Raw genomic sequence first — 23,933 nt, forward strand, 5'->3', positions numbered from 1 at the left:
CACTAACCTGCTACTCTACTAATCTGCTACTCTACTAATCTGCTACTCTACTAATCTGCTACTCTACTAACCTGCTACACTACTAACCTGCTACTCTACTAATCTGCTACTCTACTAATCTGCTACTCTACTAACCTGCTACTCTACTAATCTGCTACTCTACTAATCTGCTACTCTACTAACCTGCTACACTACTAACCTGCTACTCTACTAATCTGCTACTCTACTAACCTGCTACTCTACTAATCTGCTACTCTACTAACCTGCTACACTACTAACCTACTAACCCGCTACACTACTAACCAGCTAAACTCCTGAAGGACAAACACCCAGACCTGCAGAAGGAGTTCAAAGAACCACAGCTAATAACTTATATACCCATGAAAATATAGCTCTGGAAATTAATGTAAATTATTATAAATATAATATAATAAATAATATAAAATAATATGAAGATATTTTATTTTAGCTATTTAATGTTATAAAGATTACTGCATAGTAACAGACCATTTAAAGAGATTGGTCTTACTTAAGACAGGCTGGATCTAACGACGTTTTTTGTGTTTTCTTTTTATTTGGAAAAGTATCGAAAGTATCAAACTACATGGTGGTATCGGTATCGATACCAAACTGTTGGTATCGTGACGACACTAGATGGAAGTGTGGATAAGAGCACAGCTGTGTGCAAAATATGGAAAGAAATGTCACGATGCTTGTTGTGTCTGGTATTTCCAATCTTTAATGCAGATACCAGTCCCTGCTTCGCCCTGTGTACATTCTACTCTGTTCTGAGGAGTTTTACATCATGGATGCTCAGATGACAGAAGTGTTCACTATATGCCCAAAATCTGTCCCAAATGGTTTCTGCACCTTGTTGAATCTGTGCCACCAGGAATGAAGATATCGCTGATGCTAAAAGTGGTTCCAACTTGCTGAAAGTACGATATACCTACTGTTTCATATGTTTCATGGTATCCAGCAGGACTGAGGAGAAAATTTGCCATCCTGTGATGTTTTTGTTGTACTTTCTTAATCTGAAGAGGAATTTGATTGGATCTGATTGACCGTGTGATTTTCATAATAATAATAATTAGGGACGTCCCGATCACACTTTTTTGTGATTTTTCAGAATTGAGTATCGGCCGATACCGATACTTTCCCGATCCGATACTCACATTACTATTGCAAAGATACTCAACAGTGTATTATTGGAGGAACTAAGATGTCTGAAGCTAAAAGTACTATTGGCAGAAGCTTTGTTTACCTAGAACTTATTGTAAAACTCACTTATTGAATCAAAATTCTTCTCTTTCTCTTTAGTTGTTGTTGTAAACTGAGGAACATCCACACAACGAAAAAACAATCTTTGTCCTCCCTGGTCTTCTCCCAACAAACCGTCCACACCTCACTACGAACACGGCTCAACACGAGGCTTCAGGGCATGTAGTACACATGCCAGGCCTTTAGGGGCGCTGTGACTCACCAAACACAATAAAAAAGGAGAAGGAAACGGACCATAGAAATTTAGAAGTAAACTCCTGCACATAAACACATAACCCACTATATATAACTCTAGTTTTATAGGTCTATGGCCCCGCTCCGCCTGCTTCTAGCTTCTGCAGCTCCACCCGAGCTTCTAGTCCCTGATTGTTCTGGTTATTAGGTGACGTAGTGGTTATTAGGTGATTGTTCTGGTTATTAGGTGACGTAGTGGACTGCGGTTGTTCTTTTTTAGATGGGCGGGGTGATCGGCTGGATTTGCAGATTCCTGATCACTAACAAATCACTATTATCGGCCCCGATCCGATATCTACCGATCGGATCGGTATCCCTAGTAAATAAGGTGGAGTATGAAGCGGTATTCAGTTGTGGATCTCGGGTTACGACGGCTCTCCCAGAGGGGTCCCCGGTCATTCGCAAAATTATCGGTACCGGCCGGGCCCAGTATAGTATTATTTTAAAGGCGTCAGTACCGCGATACAAATGCAGTACCGGTATACCGAACAACCCTACTTCCATCCTATAGTTTTTAAACTGGAACTTTTTCTCGGCTTGGAGCTGAAATAAGGAGCAGGAATTATCTGCAACCAACAAATACTTTATTAAAGGAAAGATACGGTTCCTGTGGGCCATAACGAAACACAGCTGCCTCAGCGCTGACTCCCAGAACAACCTCCATTCTGCTCTCGCCACACTCCCGCTCTCGTCTGACCTGCTACCAAATCAATACAAAATACATTCAAGACTTTTATTTCAATTAATAACAAGTTAAACAACCGAACACATCAAATGCTAGTTATTATAGTCTAATTGGTATGAATTGAAATGGGGTTTTTTCTCAGGTAAACTCAGAAAAGCTCTTTTTTGGAGGGTAAAAAAAAACCACCAATAATTATTGTCATGATACCGGTACCGGTTGTACTCCAACGTATGACCTGCTGCACCACAAAGCATGGGTGTTACAACTACAAGGCTGAGAGTTCGACGTGTAGAATTGAGACAACTCAAGGCCCTTCCAGACATTCTGCATTGCACATCCACAGACATGCGGACTGCAGATGCCCTTCATACTACATCTCGGTTCTTAACGTATCATAACGATCCCAAAAATATTTCCAATTTTCATGGCCAGCATTCTGCTTCCCTAAAGTTTTTTATATTTCACTCGAGGAGTTCTGAGTCATCTGGCTGTCTTTATATTCTTTGGTCCAGGTTGTATCTTCATTAAAGCTCACACTATATATTCCTTCTGCTCGTTCTTATCAAGCCTGTGAAAAACAATCACAACGTAAAGCATGTTATTCACAAACCTTCGGACTCTGTGGTATTCAACATTGGCTTTAATATGACAAAGTACACATGAGAAAACAGAGTACTGACAACTATCAGATCAAAAGAAAACATCAGTTTGCGTGAGGCTGTAGGAAGTCGCTCCATCCTCTCCCAGATGCACAATGTCAACAAGTTAGAGCACTAAGTGATCTAAGATTGCCTGACGGTGCTGCAATTAACGAGGAGTTCTGTTTGGTCCCTCTCTTCCTTTTTGATTTGAACCTTATTTATTTGGCTTTGGTGTGGATACAGCTGGGCTCAATGTGTCAACGGTTCTGGTGCCCTCTGTGAACGTCTGGCGCACTCCTGCAGGTTTATTTTCTTTCCGACATGTCCTTTTCATTTCTCGCCGAGATCTGAGAGGTGGCAGAGCAGCGGGGAGTCAGAGACGGCAGGATGTCACACGGAGGTCTGACATGTAGCAGACGGGTGGTGTGAGACGGGACGGACACACAGAACTCTGGAGGGAGATATGACAGCGTCACACGCAGCTATTGCGTAAAGAAAGCCATGTGCTTCCAACCGGAGGATTAAAAGGGATTCCTGGAAAAAGGCAATCACATAGCAAGACGGAGGAATTTCTATCGACGCTTTGAACCAATGGAAAAACACTAAACCCTGTAGCTTCACAAACTTCCAAAAAACCAAAAGGCTAAAGTTTTACATGGAATTATCACGATATGAAAAGCTCATGATCATGTTGTCAACAAAAACTATCAATATTATAATATGCCTTGTAATCGACTTCCTTCCCCCGTAGGGACTGATCAATTAAAGGCTTGTGCACTATGTATTATGTCCACACATGATGAAGCAGATCCACTAGATGTTCTGAGGGCTGACAGACCTATGGAATTATGCACCTGCTGTTTCACATTGGGCAGAATACTGCAACCTTTTCTTTTTAAAGATTACTGTAATTTATAACGTCTGAAAACTATTTTACAAAATGATATACGAGTCCTTTTTTTTTAAGACATTTTCCTCAATGTTGTCTGATTGGCTTCTGCTGCTCTTGCTGTTGTTCCATCGCTGTGGCTTCGTCACAGATCTACTCACAGACCCATCATGCTCAGATATGTTTGATACTTCCTCCACCAACACCCCCAACTCGAACCAATCATGTCACATTTCATTTTGTATTTCACAGCTCGCTGCAAACACTCGATGGTAAACACAAGCTTCCAATAACCTTGTGCACGAAACTAAAAGCACAATAAATGTCTCACCATTCCTACGGTTGACGGTACTTATTGTGATATTTTTCTAAAGGCTGCATTAAACATGCTTTTAACAAAGCATTAAATGTTTTAATGAAAGTACTTACCCTCAGAAATCTATGTGCTTTGATAGTCCAATTTATTCTGGGCTTTAGGTTGACAGCACTTTATTTTAATACAGGCATGTAAATATGTTATTAAAATGCTTTTAGGTTAAATGTCTCTCAGGTTTGGAACAAGTGAAGGATGTGGTGTTTCATCTCTTTGTGCTGCTACAGATTGTACTTTACCTTTTTTACTTCACAGAACATTTAATTCATTGTAATGTTAACCATTGCAAGTCAGGTAAAGCATAACCTTATCTCACAGTATTTTAATTTGAAGTGACAGAATAAACAGATTAATGGAGACTTATTTCATTCACTTTAATATATTTCTATTTGACCTCAGTTCATCCTGAGTCTGAAGCTGTTAAACTGAACACCAATAACAATGAGCATATTGACATACTGATATAATGTCTTTGTGTTTTCAATCCAGGCATTTGCTAATTGTTCTTTTGGAGCTGCTTATTTGCAAGTTTGATTGAGGTTTGATTTCAACAGTCTGAGCTTTCTTCTCTTTTTTTAACCAAAGTTCTATGAAATGCTGGTCATGATAAATATAAGTTCTTAGTTGTGCGTCGCTGTCAGTGTTCATCGTGAAAAGCCTGTTGTATAGGATTGTATGCGTTCAAATCTGAAAAGACTTTCTGAGCATTTTTTATTGTTACCTAAAGTGACCAAAGGTACTTGGAAATGAAGGGAATAGAGAAGTTTTAAAGAGCTTTATACAAGTTTTCCGAGTGGTTTCATCAGTTCATGTTGTTCCCTTGACAAGGCTGAATGTTAATTGACATATAAATCCGGGATGTTGTCTACAAACTGCTGTTCATCTAGTCATTTAGTTTTAAAGGTAAAACTGAAGAGTGGTCAGGTTTTGTGAGCGTCTTCATATTCTCATTCTCTATAGCAGGGGTATTCAATTAAAAGTTTCAGACGTCCAGTTTGACAAAATTTCTTGATTCAAAGTTTCGGGAATATCAGAATGTATAACCATTTATATTTTATAATTCACATTTTAGTGTGATATATATTTATGTGTACTGTACTCTGGTTTCCTCCCACAGTCCAAAAACATGCATGTGAAGCTAATTGGTGACACTAAAATGCTCCGTGTGAGTGTGAGTGTGTGTAGTTGTCTCCTCTGGGTGTTTGTCCTGTGATGGACTGGAGACCTGTCCCAGGTGTATCCTGTCCTCATCCATAGTAAACAGGTTGATAAAGTGAATTTGAATGTTTCCCACAAGATTTAGATGCTATGCTGGACTGACCTCACCAGAAGGAAACGTTGTCACTACAAGAAATCGATGTTTTCTCTAATATGGGAAGAAAAAAGATGTTTGAGGTGGTTCTAGAAGCAGTTCTGACCTCTCACACTCTCCTCTGCTAGTGATTATGTATTGCGAGCAGCTTTTTACAATAAAAACTGAGTGTGGGTGAACCCCGAGGAGCTTGACAGTGACTACAAAGAAGATATACAGAAAGCATGCGTTAAGTTTTGCGTTAGACGTACTGTAGGACTTAATGTCATAGTAAAGTACAGTATTCCCTCCTCCTCCACGTACTGCTAACAAGGCTCTTAAATGCTCTGCCCACTTCCCAGGGTTTATCAACCCCACCACCTCTAATTAGAGACATAGGAGGAAACAGGAAGGCTAAACATGGCATCCTTCTTCCCAGAACGGCTCGCTCCAGCTATTTATTATTATAAAATGTAAAAAGGACATGGGACATACAAAACCCCTACTACTTCAGGGCGATGTGTAAAATGTCAATTAAATAAAGTATTAGTTATGTATTTTGATATGTGCGGCCCTCCTAAAGATATCTTGCTACTTCACCATTTGTTCTCCACAGACTATTATAAGCAGCTTTGATACTACAAGTTTTGAAGACTATGGCTTGTGGGCTTCAAAGGCTTCACGACATTTTATATTCACTAGTTTCTTTAAGGCTCCATTTACACGAGGCTTTAAGTGACAACACAGTGTTTTGCATTTTTGTGTCAGAAAAGTGTAGTTTTCTGAATTTGTTGTGCTGTTGTCAAAAGGTAGTTCAGTTTATTGATATTTGATATTTAAAGATAATAGAATTGGGTGACTTTCCTTCACAGGCCCTTTATATCTGCATGTACATTTGTTCTTTATTCAGTTTGTCTATGTTTGTCTAACCCGTGTGCACTGGCAGCAAGGTCAACCTCTGCAGCTCTGACTAAACACCGTCACCACGGTCAGCTGCAGGGTACATGAACGCACACGTGCATGCACGCAGAGGGGGAGCCCGGTTTGATCCCTGTTAAAGTCATCGGAGAGTGTTGCATGTTTCCACTTCACTTCAGCCTCATCAAAATGCCCCATTGGAAATTTACTGGCCTTTCAGCAGCACAGCGGGGCCCTTTAAACACACCACATTCACACTCAGACACACGTATGAACAGAACCCTGTTACCACCCTGAACCAGGAGTTGGATTCAGCCATCCAGTGCACTGGGATCAGGCCGTTGTCCTGCAAGGACAACTCATATCTCCTTCTTCTTCCTGTCTGAGTGAGCAAGTGGGCCTCACATTCCTGACCAAGATGTCATCAAACATTTCACTGCCACATACGCTTAGTGACACACGTTTATTTATGCATCCCAATGTGCTAATTTGTTATCTCTGTGTCTCTCTCTTTGCCTCGTCCTCTGTCTTTTGCCTGAACAGATGTGGACGAGTGTGTGGACAACAATGGCGGATGCCAGCAAGTGTGTGTCAACACCATGGGGAGCTATGAGTGTCAGTGCACAGAGAGCTTCTTCCTCAGTGACAACCAGCATACCTGCATCCACCGCTCTGATGGTAAGAACGGGACGGAGGAAAGTGATGATGTCCTGACAGCTAAATGAAGTTTTTTGTGTGGTACTGAACAAGAGGCACTGCTTCCTGAAATGAAGTTGCCTGAAGTGAATGAAAAGTACAAACAACACGGTATGAAGGTAAAGTTAATTAGTTGTTAAAGCACTCTATCACACTACTTTGATTGCAAATATATGGCCCAAAATAAATAAGTCTTTTTTGCAGACATGGGTCCATATAAAACAAGAACATACAAGTACATAAAAGAAAAGAATATTAATACAACTATTACACAAATATCATACAAAAACTGCATGTTAAAATGAATCCAGACTATTGCACCAATGTCGTCAGAGTTTAGAGGTAAATCTGTTTCAGCTTTTCAATGGGCTGACCAGGGCTTCTACAATGTGGTTCTTGGACTCGTCCAGTGGACACATCAAGCTGGACATCAGCTGTCTTAGTCGTGCCTCACATGTTGGCACAAGAGAGGACACGAACAGTTGACTGGCACTATGCCATCTTGGCACTCTGAGCAGCAGCCTCAGAACATCATTGGAGGCCACTTTGAGCCTCTGCATGCTCAGCTTCATGTAGTTTGACCATAAAGCAGCAGTGTATAGCGGTGTGACATCATGTAGGCCCTACACAGTGAACACTTGACCCAATCTGAGCACATACAACACTTCCTAATCAGCAAGTTAGCCTGGGCGTGTTTTACAACGCTGTGGATGGACGTCTTTATCATCCCTCCAGTCATCAGATAAGACATTGCCTCGGTATTTAATTTCCTCACAAGCATCAAGACGACTGTGAGCCAAATAAAAGGTTGGAAAACTTAATTTCTTGTCCCTAGTGCTTCTAACTAGCATTATGCGGCTATTCTTAGCATTATATTTGATGTCATGATCGCTGCCGTGCTGAGAGCACACCTTCAGCATCTGTTGCAGCCCGGCACTATAAGGGCTCAGGAGAACCAGGTCATCTGCATACAACAGATTTGATAGGTCATCCATAGAGACATTAAATAAAATAGGAGATAGTATTTCCCCTTGTCTTACACCATTGCTCACATAAAATGGAGTAGATAAAACATTATCCCATTTAACATTAAAAGTCTGATGGGAATACCAAAATACTAACAATCTCAACCAGAAATGTAGGGACACCTATGCCCAGCAAGTTCATAAACAGTTTTTCATCATTTATCCTATCAAAAGCCTTCGATGCATCAATAAAACATAAGAACACAGTGGAATTAAGACTTGTGTACTTAGATACAATCTTTTTGAGAGCATAAATACAAAGGGCAGTACCGTGTTTTATTTTGAAACTAAACTGATTGTCAGTGGTAAGGACATACAGCTTATATACATGTACATATATGTGTATATATTGTCTACATCTTTGTATTGGTTCAGTTATGTGCTTTGAAATATCCATAATATATTTGGTGTTTGGTTCGTTCAATATCAACTGGTCCTACAAAGTGTCCTTGTGACCTGTCCCTCCGAGAAGAGAACACCTGTCTTCAGGGGACACTTGCCCTTGGATTTTAGGGCATCCTACATCAGATGTTTTACTGTATTTACAAAAACCAATGCATTCCATAATGTTGTGTCTATTTTTTAAGGTTAAAAGAATGTGTGTGTATATATCATCTACTAAACTCAAAGCACCTGCACAGGTTTCCCCAGGTGTCGTTAAATTGCTTCAGTTTGGTTCAATTGTCTCAGTTGACTTCAATATGGGGAAGACTGCAGACGTGACAACTGTCCAGAAGACCATCACTGATCCCCTCCATAGGATGGGTAGGCTACAAACCTTCCAGCTCAGGAGGCTGGCTGTTCACAGAGCGCTGGGTCCAAGTATATCAATGGAAAGTCTAGTGCAGGGATGTCAAACTCAAATACAGAGTGGGCCAAAATTTAAAACTGAACAAAGCCGAGGTTGAACAAATTAACCTTTTAATAGGGACCCAAACAAGTTTTGCATTGAATATTGAACAAGCAAGGTTTATATAACTTTATAGTGACATGCAAAATCGAGTTTCAAATAATAATAATAATAATTAAAAAATATCAATGGCATATCAAATAAAATTTAAATAAAAATTGAATGCCTCTTTTCTATTTGCAGCCTTCTGAGGTAAATATCAAAATAAACTTTTTCCACGGGCTAATAATAAATTTGAAAATAAAATAACAATAATGAATGAATCAAACATTCAAGCCTTGAAGTAGCAAGAGCAAGTGCATGAATAAAACGTTAATTATTGCTCAGTTTGCTACACTGATTAGCTTTAACACTGAACATGGAACAAGCAACGGTTATATAACTTAAAGTGCAAAATCAACTTTCAAAAAACAAACGAAAAAACATCAATGGCATATTAAATAAAATTTAAATAAAAAATTGAATGCCTCTTTTCTATTTGCAGCCTTCTGAGGTAAATATCAACATTAACTTTTTCCACAGGCTAATACATTTGAAAATAAAATAACAATGAATAAATCAACCATTCAGGCCGTTTTACTACTCAGTTTGCGACACACTGATCTAATCTGATGTGCCCAAGCCAGATACCTGGCATCTTTTCTTGGATGCTAGTTCATCAATGTCGGGGTTCAGGCTTTGAGCTGAGGCAACCTTCATGATCGAACGAAGGTGTTCATCAGTCAGACGTATCCTGTGAGATGTTTCCGTCATCTTCATTGAGGAGAAAAGTTGCTCACATAGATAAGTGCTGCCGAACATGGAGAGCAATTGAGCAGCTTGGGTGCGGAGCTGAGGCATTGTGTCAGGGATGAATTGTGGAAACTGTGCGGCGCCAACAGCATCATACTTTGACTTCAGCGTGTCATCACACTGGAGTTCAATCAGCTCCATTTGGAGGTTAGTTGGTGCTTTTTCCACATCAACTGCGAAGGGATTACTAAGCAGTTCAAATCTACATTTCTGACCATCAAAGTCGCCAAATCGCCGGCTAAACTCAGCGCCGAGTACACTGAGTTTTTCAGCAAACTGTGCGCAAGCGGCGGTAGAGATCTGCGTTTTTATGGTTTGGCAGCAGGGGAAATGGCCAAGGTTTCCTTGCAGCAGCTGATTCTCCCACAGGCAGAGTTTAGTTTTAAAAGCTCTCACTGCCGAGTACATATCTGTGATGACGCGGCCCCGCCCCTGTAGCTGCAGGCACATCAAGATGGCTTGAGATGTCACACAGAAAGGCCAGCTCACACAGAAACCTTTGCTCCCGGAGCTCTGCTGTGTCCTTCCCTTTGCTTTGCAGAAACTGACATATTTCTTCACGCAGCTCGAAAAATCTGTTCAGTACTTTTCTGCGGCTAAACCATCTCACCTCTGTGTGACACGGCACGTCTCTGTGTTCCGAACCAAACTCGTCCAGAAAAGACTTAAAGTGGCGGTGATTCAGACCTTTGGCTCTTATAAAGTGAATAACTTGTGTTACTGTGGTCATAACATGTTCCATCTTTAGGGCTTTAGCACACAGTGACTCTTGATGTATGATGCAGTGATAAACAGACAGCTCACCTGCACAGTTCTCTTCCAGCATCTTTTCACGAATCCTGCCCACCAGTCCATTCTTTTTACCACTCATCGCTGGCGCACCATCAGTGGTTAATCCCACGAGTTTATCCCACGGCAGGTTTATTTCAGTTACACATTTGCAAACCTCCTCAAAGATTTCCTTCCCTGTGGTTGTACCATGCATGGATTTAAATCCCAAAAGCTCCTCCGTAACACACATCTTTGAGTCGACACCGCGGATGAAGATTGACAGCTGCGCAGTATCAGACGCGTCAGTGCTCTCGTCCACAGCAAGGGAAAAGGAAACAAAACTGTTTCCCTTTTCCATCAGCTGGTCATGCAGATTGGTGGCAAGATCACATGTGAGCTCAGCTATTGTGTTCCTGCTCAGGCTTACGTTTGAAAAGGCCTGCTTTTTCTCTGGGCACACTTGGTCACAAACTTTCAGCATGCACTTTTTAACAAACTCTCCATCATTAAAGGGTCGGGTTGATTTGGCGATTTCTTCTGCCACGATATAACTTGCCTTTACCGCAGCCTCATTTTGTGCTGTGGCTTTCTTGAACATATTCTGTTGTGAAACCAAACCTCTTTTCATCTCCTCTACTTTCTGGCTCCTTTGAGTCGTGTCCAGGTCCTTGTACTTGTCCTGGTGTTTCGTTTCATAGTGTCGCCTAATGTTGTACTCCTTAGTTACCGACACGTTGGCTCCACAAACGAGACAAACAGGTCTGTCTTTTCCGTATATAAACAGATATTCTGTCTCCCACCTGTCCAGAAAAGTTCTGTTTTCTCCCTTCCTTTTTGGCATTTTTGGTAGGGGTAACACAGTGACACTGATGGTGTAGTCGGCCGCAGCACGTCGGGGAGAGAGGCACGGAGAGGCGGGGTGAGCCGGGGTGAGCCGGGGTGAGCCGGGGTGAGCCGGGGTGAGCCGGCCGGCTTTCAGCCGAAGCGTTGAGCAAGAACACGGATCGCTGGCTACTGACACAGAGGAGAAAGCATGGCTGGCGCGCCAAAACAACAGCAGAGCATTATGGGATTTGTAGTATTAACGGTGAATGCGGTGTTACAGCGGCACCGCCGCTGTTTAATACCGACGGGCCAGCTCTAATGTTAATTTGATATTGCTTTGATATTGACACCCATGGTCTAGTGGAAGGGCAAAATGTGGCAGAAGAAGTTGCACCAGCAAAATAGATGACCGTCGGCTTCAGCAGATTATCAAACAGAGAAGATTCAAGAATCTGGCAGAGTTCCAGAAAGAGTGGAAAGAGGCGGGAGGCCCAGCTTCAGAAACCTCCACATTCAGAACCATCCGGGAGATGAGCTCCAACTGTGGGGTTCCTCGGGTCAAGCCCCTTCTGAGCCTGAGCCAACAGAGGAAGAGTCTCAACTGGGCCAAGGAGACGAAGGACTGGACTGCTGGCCAGTGGTCCAAGGTCCTCTTTTCCCTTCAAAGTAAAGTGGGCCTTTCATTGGGGAATCAAGGTCCAAGGGTTTGGAGGCCGACGGCCTCAATGCCACAGGCTGATAGGCCTCAATGCCACAGGCTGACTGCCTCAATGCCACAGGCTGACTGCCTCGATGCCACAGGCTGACTGCCTCAATGCCACAGGCTGACTGCCTCAATGCCACAGGCTGACTGCCTCGATGCCACAGGCTAACTGCCTCAATGCCACAGGCTGACTGCCTCGATGCCACAGGCTAACTGCCTCAATGCCACAGGCTGACTGCCTCGATGCCACAGGCTGACTGCCTCAATGCCACAGGCTGACTGCCTCGATGCCACAGGCTAACTGCCTCAATGCCACAGGCTAACTGCCTCAATGCCACAGGCTAACTGCCTCAATGCCACAGGCTAACTGCCTCAATGCCACGGTGCATCGAGGCAGTGATTAAGGCAAAGCGATTCCCAACCAAGTATTGAAGATTGACATATCGTTTTAAAAGTACTATGGTGTTGTAACTGTTCATTTATTTCATTATTCCGCCAGGCCTCTAGGGGCACAATCATTTCAGTTATGCTCTGTCACTCAGCAGCTGAGCATATGTTGCACACGCACCCAATGGCTGCACATTCTCCCAGCTTCAGCAGCTTGAATGCTAGTCATCTTTCTACGTCCTCCGAGTTGTTTCTAGCCCTTTGAGTGGCAAAATAAGTGAGTAATCAGTGTTGTTGGAGTGTGTATTTCCAGGTGTTGTATGTTTACGGTGTTGTGGCTGTCCTTCTCCTGGTATGTTATAATGTAGTGGCGGATCTGAGGCTTCCAGATTATCTATTTCGTAGTGTGTAGTTTATCTTCAGCTTGTATTCAGCTTACTAATCAATAGTACTGATATATATGATATATCAGAAGCAATTTATGTTGTTATTGACAAAGGTATTCTTGTGTTTTTGTATGTGCATTTCAGTTTCACACTTCTTTGTATTAAATCCGTCCAATCACAACACTGGCCTGTTCCTTGGAGGATGCGGTACGGTGAAGAGTTTAGCTGGCTGTCAATCCCAGTATAGGACAGGAGTCACACTGGGTGTAACTGTACAGTGAAATTATTGCACTCTGCGAAGGACGTCAACAAACCGGACAAAGAAAAGGGAGCCCTACGCAACCAGCATAACGGAGACGCCGGACGTCCAACGAAAAGACTGTGACGAAACCAAGTCCATCTCCGCTCACTCAGGGAAGTCTTCAGGGAGGATGAGTGTCAGATCATCGACAAACTCTTCAAGGTCATCGACATCCTCTGGAGCCAGTATGGAAGCAGCAGGAGCACACGCTGAAGCTCAGGCTGCGGAAGCCAGACTAGCCTATGCTACGAAGAGATAAACATTAAGACTGACAAGGCCTGCTTGGAGGCAACTCTCGATGTACTTCAACTTCAGAAAGAAGCTGACGCTGCCATGGCCAAAGCAGAGATTATGGAGTCTGCTGCTGCTAAATTTGAAATTGCCCAGCATAGTGAAGAGTTTGAGTTTCTGCCTGTCCAAACAACCGCAGAGCAAAAAGTGACTGAGTACGTAAATAAACACAACTACACTGAACGTAATCAAGGACAGCGAGATGTGATTATCCAGCATGATGACACTATGCATCAGCAACAACAAATAAAACCTCCTACCTTTAACCCTCCTGTCGTGTTCACCTCCCGCCCCTTGCTTTAGTGTTCCCGGTCAAAATTGACCGGTCTGTTTTAACTGCTCTTAAATTACCACAAAAAACTTTTTTCACCACACAATTTTGAAGTCAACATTATTTAGCTGGGAACAATGTCTTAAAGTAGTGTTTAACAGTCATTTATAGAATTAGGCATAAAATAACTGCAGTGAAAATATAAATAGGCCAAAAATTTATAGAAAATGGATTACAAAATGAACGTGTAATGTGAAAGATAAATGGAAGACCAAACTCAACATGAAGTCGTGTGTGTGTGTGTGTGTGTGTGTGTGTGTGTGTGTGTGTGTGTGTGTGTGTGTGTGTGTGTGTGTGTGTGTGTGTGTGTGTGTGTGTGTGTGTGTGTGTGTGTGTGTGTGTGTGTGTGTGTGTGTGTGTGTGTGCGTGTGAATTTATGCAGATGAGTGGCATGTGACACTCAGGTCAGAGTGAGCCTTGCAAGCATAGGCATCACATTTGCAGCACCTCAGGTATGTTTAGGGGCACAGAGCTCACAGCACTTCCTTTTCTGCCCATGTCCTTGTTGGGGGAGAGCAGCCAGGGCTGGGGCTGGGGCTCACACACTCCTACCCAGACAGAGGCTGGTGTGCGGGGAATGTGCTGGTGCCATTGAATAAGAGGAGTCACCACAGCTTTCCCCAGCTCTGCTAGGAAAAGTTTCCTCTTCAAACTGATCCCCTGGTTCCAGGTTAGGTCGATGGTTGTCCACACCATATATGCACTGATAGCAGACACATCAAGGATGTTGTGGAACAGTGCCACAGGCCAGAGGGCTGTCATTCGCTACCAGGTGGATTTCTCTCCAGGTGTCCCCCCCAGGTTTGTCATCTCCAGTATAATTCCCTCAATAGACTGGTAAAAAGAGCTGGAAGCTGGATCAGATGCCATCCACACGAGATGTTGCATACCGTGTTGGCCCTGGCGTCATCTTTATGATGTTTTCCACTCTCGCTCTACTTCCTCTGTCCTGGGGAGATGAAGACCAGAGCAAGTGTCCATTATTGGACTGGAATGTCTCCTCAGGTGCCTGTTCTTCAGGAGCCTCTCCCTCTCCATCTGTTGACTGGTCAATCTCCTCAAAGTCTGGATCAAACTCTGTGTTGTCTTTCACTTCCAAGACATCCTCCTCTATCTCTGGTTCAGTTTCAGTGCCCTCTTCATCATGTCCAAAAAGCTGGACCAGAACCTCTTGGACAGAGAACCGCTTGGTCAGTTGCCTACTCATTGTGCTCAGAGTCAAAGGAGTGCAAGGCAAACATCAAGCTCTATACGGGGTCTGTGTGAAGATGATACATTGATTAGTCTGGAAGTTGGTTCACGTGGGAGGATCACTATGGGGGAATATAGTGTGGATACCCATTCATTTCCTATGGCGCTCACTTTTGACCGGGAACACCACAGGTGTAACCAGGTTGACTAAAACACTCAAAATTCAACAAAAGAGGTGATCATTACTTTTATATGTTCAAGTGCATGGCGTGGAGGATATCATAAGGCCTTGAGGCAATCAGATGTAAAACACAATATTTATGAGTGTTTTAAGTTGTAAATCGGTCAGATTTGACCCGAACATGACAGGAGCCAAATCAATACAATTTCTCGCCACAAGATGGCAGCAGACCAAGACTGCAGAGAGATTCAGCTCAAATTCTTCCACACAGAATGGCAGAACCACAGCAGAGACTCGGTCTAAACCAAACAGCAACTAACAATGACATCAGTGACATCGCCAGGTTCTTAGCAAAGACTCAGCTGGTGACTGGAGGACTGTTTGATGACAAGCCAGAGAGTTATTTAAGCTGGAAGGCCACATTTCAGAGTACCATCACAAACCTTGCTCTTACTCCCAGTGAAGAAATGAACCTTCTTAAGTGGCTTGGCCCTGAGTCTTCAGAACATGCAAGAAGGATGAAATCAGCTGGCCTGGTTATGATTTGGACAAGACTTGAGGAATGTTACGGCTCACCAGAAGCAAAAGAAGCATCCTTGTTTTCCAGAATAGATAACTTCCCTAAGCTCAGCAGTAAAGACTCTCATAAGCTCCGTGAGTTATCAGACTTGCTCTGTGAACTAGAAGCTGCAAAACAAGATGTGTACTTACCTGGTTTAACTTACCTCGGCACTGCCAGAAGAGTAAGTCCTATCGTGGAGAAGCTGCCCTTTCATCTTCAGGGAGAATGGACTACTGTTGGGTCAACATTTAAACAAGACTATAATGTGGCTTTCCTACCAATCGCTTTCTTTTCTGAGTTTGTGAGAAAAGAGGCCAGAGCAAGAAATGACCCAAGCTTCAACACAATTCATGTTTGCTCTGTCATTTCCAGCAAAGAAAGGCCCCCTAGTAATTACAACAGCAGGCCATCAGTTACAGTGCATAGGACAGATGTGTCCGCCAATGTAGCCACAACAGTAAAAAATGTGGCTGAAGGTATAAGCAGGCAATGTCCTATCCATCACAAGCCACACCCACTGAAAAGATGTCGAGGTTTCAGAACTATGCTGCTCGAAGACAGAAAGAAGTTCATCAGAGAGAACAAGATCTGCTACCGTTGCCTTGCATCCACTCGCCATCAGGCTGCAACTTTAACATCAAGTGTGTGGAATGTGACAGTGAGATTCACCTGGTAACTCTACATCCTGGTCCAGCATCCAAGACACCAAAGTCTTCCTCTTAAGAGCATGGCGGGGAGGAACCTAGCACATCAGACCAGAATGTCACAGCCACATGTACTGAGGTATGTAGACAGGGAATCTCAGGGAAATCCTGCTCTAAGATTTCCCTGGTGCACATCTTTCCTGAAGGTCAACCACACAATATAAGGAAGATGTTTGCAATCATAGACGACCAAAGTAATCTGTCCCTTGCAAAGACTGAGTTTTTTGATATGTCTGACATTCGTGGCACAACAGAACCATACACCCTGAAGACATGTGCAGGCACAACAGAAACTTCAGGTAGAAGAGCTTCTGGCTACGTAGTGGCATCTGCAGGTGGAAAAACAAGCTTTCCTCTCCCAACTCTCATTGAATGCAATGCTATCCCGAACAACCGGGAGGAAATACCCTCCCCTGAAGCTGCACAATACCACCGACATCTGAGTTCAATAGCTGCTGAGATACTGCTCCTTGATCCAGATGCCGACATCCTCCTGCTCATTGGACGAAGCCTTTTGAGAGCTCACAAGGTGAGACAACAGTGTAATGGTGGACACAATGACCCATACGCACACAAGCTTGACTTGGGCTGGGTAAACTTTGGCGACGTGTGCCTCGGCAGTGCCCACAAGCCAAGTGAAGTGAGCACTCTAAAAACACAGGTGATAGATAATGGTCAACCCAGCTTTTTCCCCCCTGGTGACAGTCCCTTCAATGTCAAAGAGAAACTCAGTCTGAGAAGTTACCCACAAGCTCCTCCTCATCATCTGCAGCCTGAAAACCTGTGCTCAAAGCTCACTGCAGAGACTCTAGGAGATACTGTGTTTCATCACACCAGTGCAGACAACCAGCTTGCCCAGTCTGCTGGAGATTTAATCTTTCTAAAGAAGATGGAGGGAGTCTTCAAAGATGAAACTACCAGCTGGGTTGCCCCACTGCCATTTCGAAGTCCCAGGCGTCGTCTCCCAGACAACAGATCTTATGCCTACAATTGGCTCATGTCCCTTCAGCGCACACCTGACAAAAAGAAAGAAATGAGAGCACACTTTGTTGACTTCATACAGAAAATGCTTGATAACAAACACGCTGAGCTTGCTCCACCTTGTGGTGAAGATGTAGAGAGATGGTATTTCCCCACCTTTGGTGTCTATCACCGACAGCAGTGGCGATCTTCAGGCAGAGAATGGCTCACTGCTCCATCCGAACACTCTATGCTGAATGGAAACCGTCCGGTTTGCATGTTTTATCTATCATAGTCGAAGTTTTACTTGATGACAAAGTGCACACAAACTGAACAGCAATCTATTTGTATGGCAATGCAACGTCACACAGTGAGTCAGAGCCTGAGTGAGCAGAGGGTGGAAGCCAGTGTTTGAGGCACTAACATGCCACCTCTGCCTTGGTCAGCCACACTCTACACGCAGACAGGTTCAGAGGATTTTCTGTGGACACGTTCAGAGAGAGAAGCCAAACAGACTCAGAAATAGCGCTGTGTTTGCTCACTGGAAACCCTGCAAACCAGTGTATGAATGTATTTATTCCTCCTCCTCCTCCTCCTCCTCCTCCTCCTCCTCACTTCTTTGCCTCTAATTCGAAACTGTTTCTGAAACGTTAGCGTCGCTCACATAAAACTACTTGCAGGATCTTCTTTCTTTCTTTATCCAAGTTGTTCTGTTTTACCACTAAACATTTCCACAAATGACTTCATGGACACTTTTTATACTGTTAACAGTTAGTGAGGTCCTGATTGAGAAGCTACAGCTTGCTTTCTGCGTACAAATATTACTAAGGTTTTCAATTCACTTCCTCCTGACTCAGAGCCGTCACTATGTGAGGCTGTCATTCCTGCTCCATACAGACGATGGTCACAGCAAACAACCAACCCCCTGCATGGACATATTCTTGGGCCTTTAACCAACCAATCTTCGCAGTCATCTGCTTCGTCCACACATGTCCAGTCACACACTCTGTCCCCTGTTCCTCTCTCAGACAGCATCCCAGTGTCCCACAGGAATCTCTTCTATAACATGTTCTTTCCATGTAGCCTCCCAATCATAGTGGGCCTTTTCTCCCTCCTACATCCCTCAGTTTCAGCCTAATAATAATGCAAAAATTCTACCCAATCTTGCAGGGCAGCCGGAGGAGTTTACCTTGGTCTCTTTTTATATTTATTGTTATCTGCTTCCACATCTTGCACAAAAGTTTGTCACTAAGAAAAGTAAATAGTAATTGGGATTGTCGAAACAGAATGTAAGCTGAATTGTTAACGAGACATCGTTTCAAACCTAAGACAAGACAACAAAGTTACTTGACAGAGTGACTTGGTTAAAGTCTGAACAGCTTGTAGTCTGTCTGTTTACAGTTAGCAGCATAGCTAGCAGCCGGGCGATGTTACCTTGCGTCCATAATGGGACTACGTGCTGCTGCTTGTCAGGTACTCCGTCTAGGCCTAGGTCTAGGCCTCATCCACTGATGAAAGCTGCGTCTTTTCCCCGTTGGCCGTGGTGATGAGTAGTTTCGCTGGATAACGAAGAGTAGGTTTCAGTCCGCGTTTGCACAACCCATTTGTAATCACAACATTTTGAAAACTCTTCGATTTCGTCTCGGTGGAAACTCTGAGAAAAGGCAACTTTTTGAAAATGCTTTGACTCCTTCTCTGTGTAGATGAGGAAAACACACCTTTTGAAAAGGCTGTTATTGCACATGCATACTACGGCCCTAAAAATGAATAGTTCTTCTGCACATGTGCCAGAACATGGACAGTGTCATGTCTCCGAGTCCATATTCTCATGGGTCTTGATATATGACAGTCACCGTAATAACAATCCCAGTTAAATTGTTAATGTTTATAGTGTATTGTTCTCAGTGTGCATCTATGTGTGGTTTCATTAAGAACACAACCAACAGCGCCGACTCCTGGGTTGGCATGCTAACTACATCGATTTCAGTGTTTCTGCTGTTTCCATGGGATTGGACCTTTCCTGAAACAGAAATTTTAAAATCGTGCGTTTTCACAGGAAAAGTCGCATAAACCAGGCGTCAAGTCAAGAATCATTCTGGATGTCGTTTGGACCACGGAGTTGTACAGCAGCCACTCTGAGATCTCTTCTTATGGCCTTGAGATTAGTTTTGCTTTCATGTGCAACAGCAGGTAAAAGGTGTCCTACCCACTTCCTGCCCCATACTTTTACTGGAATAAACAGATGGTCCTGGTACCAGTGGATCTGTTTCTATAAATTCATTCTGATGTGTCTCCTCGAACCCTGCCTTTGACGCCACCTCTATGGGCCATAATCTCCACAGCTCCAGCAGCCTGATAAATTGTGCTTCGTTAAAGAAGAGTTAAAAAACACATATAACTGTTTGAGGTAGGTGCACGTGTGCGTCCGTCCGTCCGTCCGTCCGTGTGGGAGCAGAAAGGAGAGACGATTTGTGTTGGGTTCCTGCTTCGCATATAGTAAGTGTAAACTTGTGGCTCATTTCTTTCTCCCTGACACTCGCCTGGAGGATAATAAATCCTAGCAACAATTCTTTGTTCCATTATGGCGTCTTTCCACTTTACTGTCCAGGCGAGAACCAAAGGTTTGAACACCGGCTTCCTTGTTCTTAATTAGGAAAGGAGCGCTTGCAGCAAATGTTCCTGATCTGTTGTCGTTTGGGATAAGTCAAGTATTAGTCACGGAGGACTTGGAGGTCCAACCCCAGAATATCTGTCAGTCTCAAGAGGACTTCAGGGGTGTTGGGGTCAGCTACTTCTCTGGGTAAACACACAGGTGTTACTGCACTGGTGATTGCTGTGAAACTCAGATGCACTCTCATGTTCAAAGACCATCTCTCTCTCTCTCTCTCTCTCTCTCTCTCTCTCTCTCTCTCTCTCTCTCTCTCTCTCTCTCTCTCTCTCTCTCTCTCTCTCTCTCTCTCTCTAAGGGGCCGTCTACACAAGAACGCTGTTTCATGCATACATACCGTTTGTGGCTGATCATCCACACAAGGCGGCATTTTAGGAGCCTGAAATATTTTTTTTAAAACACGGATCCCAGAGTGGAGAAGTTCTAAAACCTTGGCTCAGCTTTGAGGTGTGAAAAGAATCGGCCTGTTTTTCGTCCCCACCGCGGTGCACGATGTCCTCTGATGACCACAATTGTGGACTATGTGCTCGGTCCAGCTGCAGAAGCTACTGATACTAGCAAGAGGAGTGGGAGCATAGACCTAGAAGCACAGAAGCAGTAGTGGACCTGGCTGGTTTTCCTTCCTGGGCGAACACCCCCACCCCCGCCAGCGCTTCCGCACAACGGTCTTGTGCACATGACGGCGATACCAGTCTGCCTCCCTGACTCCCCGGGCGCTCGCGAAGGACAGTCTTCTTTGTGCACGTGACGGCGTTGCGAGTCCCCCATGTCCCATGATGGGCCCACAGACAACTGTCTTCCCTGCGCAGACGGTGCAACGTCACAATACCGTATCTGAGCCGGTGCACAGTGCGCCCCTGTTGACCTTGCGCCCTGCGCAGCTGCCCACTTCGCCCATAGCATAATTTGTCACTGTACAGAAGTCTATGAGGAGGAGTTTACTTTTAAATTTCTATGTGCTCCATGGCTTCTGTGTTTTTGGTGTATTTGGCGAGTCACAGTGTCCGTAAAGGGCCTTGGGCCTCGTGTTGAGCTGTGTTCACAGTGCTGTGCGGACAGAATCTTTTTGATAACGCCGGAGAGAAAAGAGGTTGTTTTGGCTCGCGTGGACAGGGCCTTAGTCTTTCAGTCTGATTTATTAATTGTGCCCTTTGAATGGTGAAACTACTGAAACACCAGAGTGCAAATAACACACTTGGAAATTCTGCTCTGAGTTCAGCACCAAAATTCCTGGCTGAGTTTCAATTGGCAGTCAGCCGGAGGTTTTAAAGAGCTTATGACACAATATTTACAGTGGCCTGGAAGTGCAAAACACTACAAACTTCAGAAAACACTACCAAATCCAAAAAACACAACAAATTAGAGAAGACACTACAAAATAGAGAAAACACGACAAAATAAAAAAAAAAACTCTACCAAATAGAGAAAACATGGCCAAATTAGTAAGAAAAAGCCCTACAAAATAGAGAAAACTACCAAAATCAAAAAACACTACAAATTAGGCAAAACATTACAATATTCAAAAAACACAGCAGAAATGATAGGTACCTGCTGACAGCAGGGTCGTCACTGATTGGACGGGCTGCCAATAACTCATTATTTCTGCTAAGGACATAATAAAATCATCGGCGTATATTTGTTTGTCTGTCTGTATGTCTGTTAGCAAGATTTCACCACAGATAGATGTTATGACATGGGAGATTCTATAAAATTTGTGAGGTGGTCTGGAATTGTTTTTTTCTGAGTCCAAGTCAACCTTTGGCAGATGTCAGAAATCTCTGATCGCTCTTGTTATTATTGTATCCATGAGAAATAATACAATAATTGTGTGTAGTTCAACAGGAATGTTGAATTGAATAAAAGACAATCCATGGACCAATCAACTACACATCTCCATTGCACTTAATTTTATGGACCACTCGATGTCCTGCTCAAGCACTGTGTGTCATTGAAGCCTCGAATAACGAATCAAGTTTAAAACAAATTATCAAAGCTTCAATAAATCCTTCTGTCCAATCAGTTATGAGCATATCAATGACAGCACATCCAATCAGTGACAACCCTGCCGCCAGCATGTACCTAATGATTCTGTTGTCTTTCATATATTTTGTAGTGTTTTTTTCTAGTTTGTATTGTTTCATTGGATTTGGCAGTTTCTCTATTTTGCGGTGTTTTTTGGATTTGGTAGTGTTTTCTGAATTTTGTAGTGTTTTGCACTTCCAGGCCACCGTACATATTTCATGTTAATGTATTTATGCACACTGGAATGTTGACACATTTACCCTTTTTAGAGTTTTGCACTGTTACTGGAGAAGAATGCCGCGTTTTCATACTGTTGTGGTGTATTTTTTGAGGATTTTTAATAGTGAAGGATCTTCTAGAATATGTTTGATTTGGTTTGAAAAAGCAAACATGCTGTGAGTAACCTGGCACTTCTTGTGTGGGTGCAGAAGTGAGCTTCAGGTTAGCAGGCACGGGGAAGCTGCACGGCTGTAGGGGAACGAAGTTGGCTTGCAGCTGTGGGGGTCCCGTTGAAGAAAAATAAAAGGCGAACAAAGTACATTTCCACGGCTTCCCCAGCTCGTCCTACCAGTTGGAAATTTTCGGGCCAAGTCCGTGTGAGTCCCCATACGAAGTTCTTCGTCTGGATCAATGCAAGTCCGTCTTGGACATGGTTGAATTTTTGCGTGTTGGACTTTTAAAGTTGTGGCTCATGGTCCGACCCCTGGTGTGCTCAGGCTGCGTCTCAGCCAATCTCCTCGGGCTGGTCTCAGCTTTCCAGACCATGGGTGTGGCAGAGTTGGTGGATCCCCCTGGTGGTGAGCTGCAGGGATGCAGCTTCCGAGGTGGGGGCCTCTGGGCCCCCTGGTGGGGGTCACGTGACCAATGGCGAATTTTTCCAGTGGTGACCACATGTTTCTTTGTTCTCAAAGAAACGTGACCCAATCAAGTACTATTCCCCGGACACCATTTCTTTCCAGTTTATTGATCAATATGTCCTGGTTGATTGTGTCAAATACTTTCTTCCGGTCTATGAACACCCCTGCAGCATATTTCTTATGGTCTATAGTATTGGTGATTAGTTCTATTGCTTCAGTTACTGCCAGTGTTGTTGATCTATTTGATCTAGATCTATACTGATTCTCTGCAAGTAAGTTGTGTTTTTCTAAGAATGACTCCAATCTGTTGTTAAAGAGTTTTTCCAGTATTTTTGAGGATTGTGGTACTAATGAGACGGTCTATAGTTAGTGAAATGATGCTTGTTCCCAGTTCTATATAGAGGTAGGACCTTGGCTGTTTTCATTTTATTTTGAAATGAACCAGTTTGAAATGAAACCTTCCATATGTATGTTAATGGTTTGGAGATGAATTCTGTCACCCTTTTCACTAGTGACACATCACTATCAACACAATCTGTAGAGTTTTTATTCTTGCTTTTAGTGACAATATCCAATATTTCCTGTTCTGTCACAACTTTAAGAAACAAAGAACCAGGATTTCTTTCTGGTATATAAGTATATGGATAGATATGTATAGGTATATGTTCTCCAGAACTCCCAGTATCAGGGATCTGTTCTGCTAGTTCAGGTCCAACGTTTACAAAGAATTCATTAAATCTGTTAACTACTTCATTCATGGTATAATTTTCCACATTCTTATCAATAAAATACTTAGGTAGACTATTGTGTGTATTGCTGTTTCTTAAAATATTATTTGTCTTTACTCGTCTGTATTCTGTTTTTTTGTCTATTTATTACCAAGGTTTGTATTATTAACTGTAAATACTGGGAGATGGTCACTAATGTCACTAATCAATAATCCACTAATTGCCTTATTATCAATGTCATTAGTGAATATGTTGTCAATGAGAGGAGCAGAACTAGATGTAATCCTACTGGGTCTGGTGATTCTAGGAACATAGCTCATACTTTACATA

At 43.2% G+C, this 23,933-nt stretch overlaps 1 protein-coding gene across 2 annotated transcripts in view; it reads left to right on the forward strand.

The window, feature by feature from the left end:
- The window catches only part of scube1 (signal peptide, CUB domain, EGF-like 1), a gene marked incomplete at its 3' end in the record, with an annotated part of 251,229 nt that overhangs the window by 63,959 nt on the left and 163,337 nt on the right, over window positions 1-23,933 (forward strand). For both annotated transcript variants that reach the window (XM_080492502.1, XM_080492503.1), the window contains exon 4: window positions 6,856-6,990. In XM_080492502.1, coding sequence (XP_080348628.1) covers window positions 6,856-6,990 — 135 coding nt within the window. The remainder of the gene's footprint in view (window positions 1-6,855; window positions 6,991-23,933) is intronic.

This window comes from Lipophrys pholis (genome assembly GCF_963383615.2).
Source record: "Lipophrys pholis genome assembly, chromosome: 22".
NCBI classification, from domain to species: Eukaryota; Metazoa; Chordata; class Actinopteri; order Blenniiformes; family Blenniidae; genus Lipophrys; species Lipophrys pholis.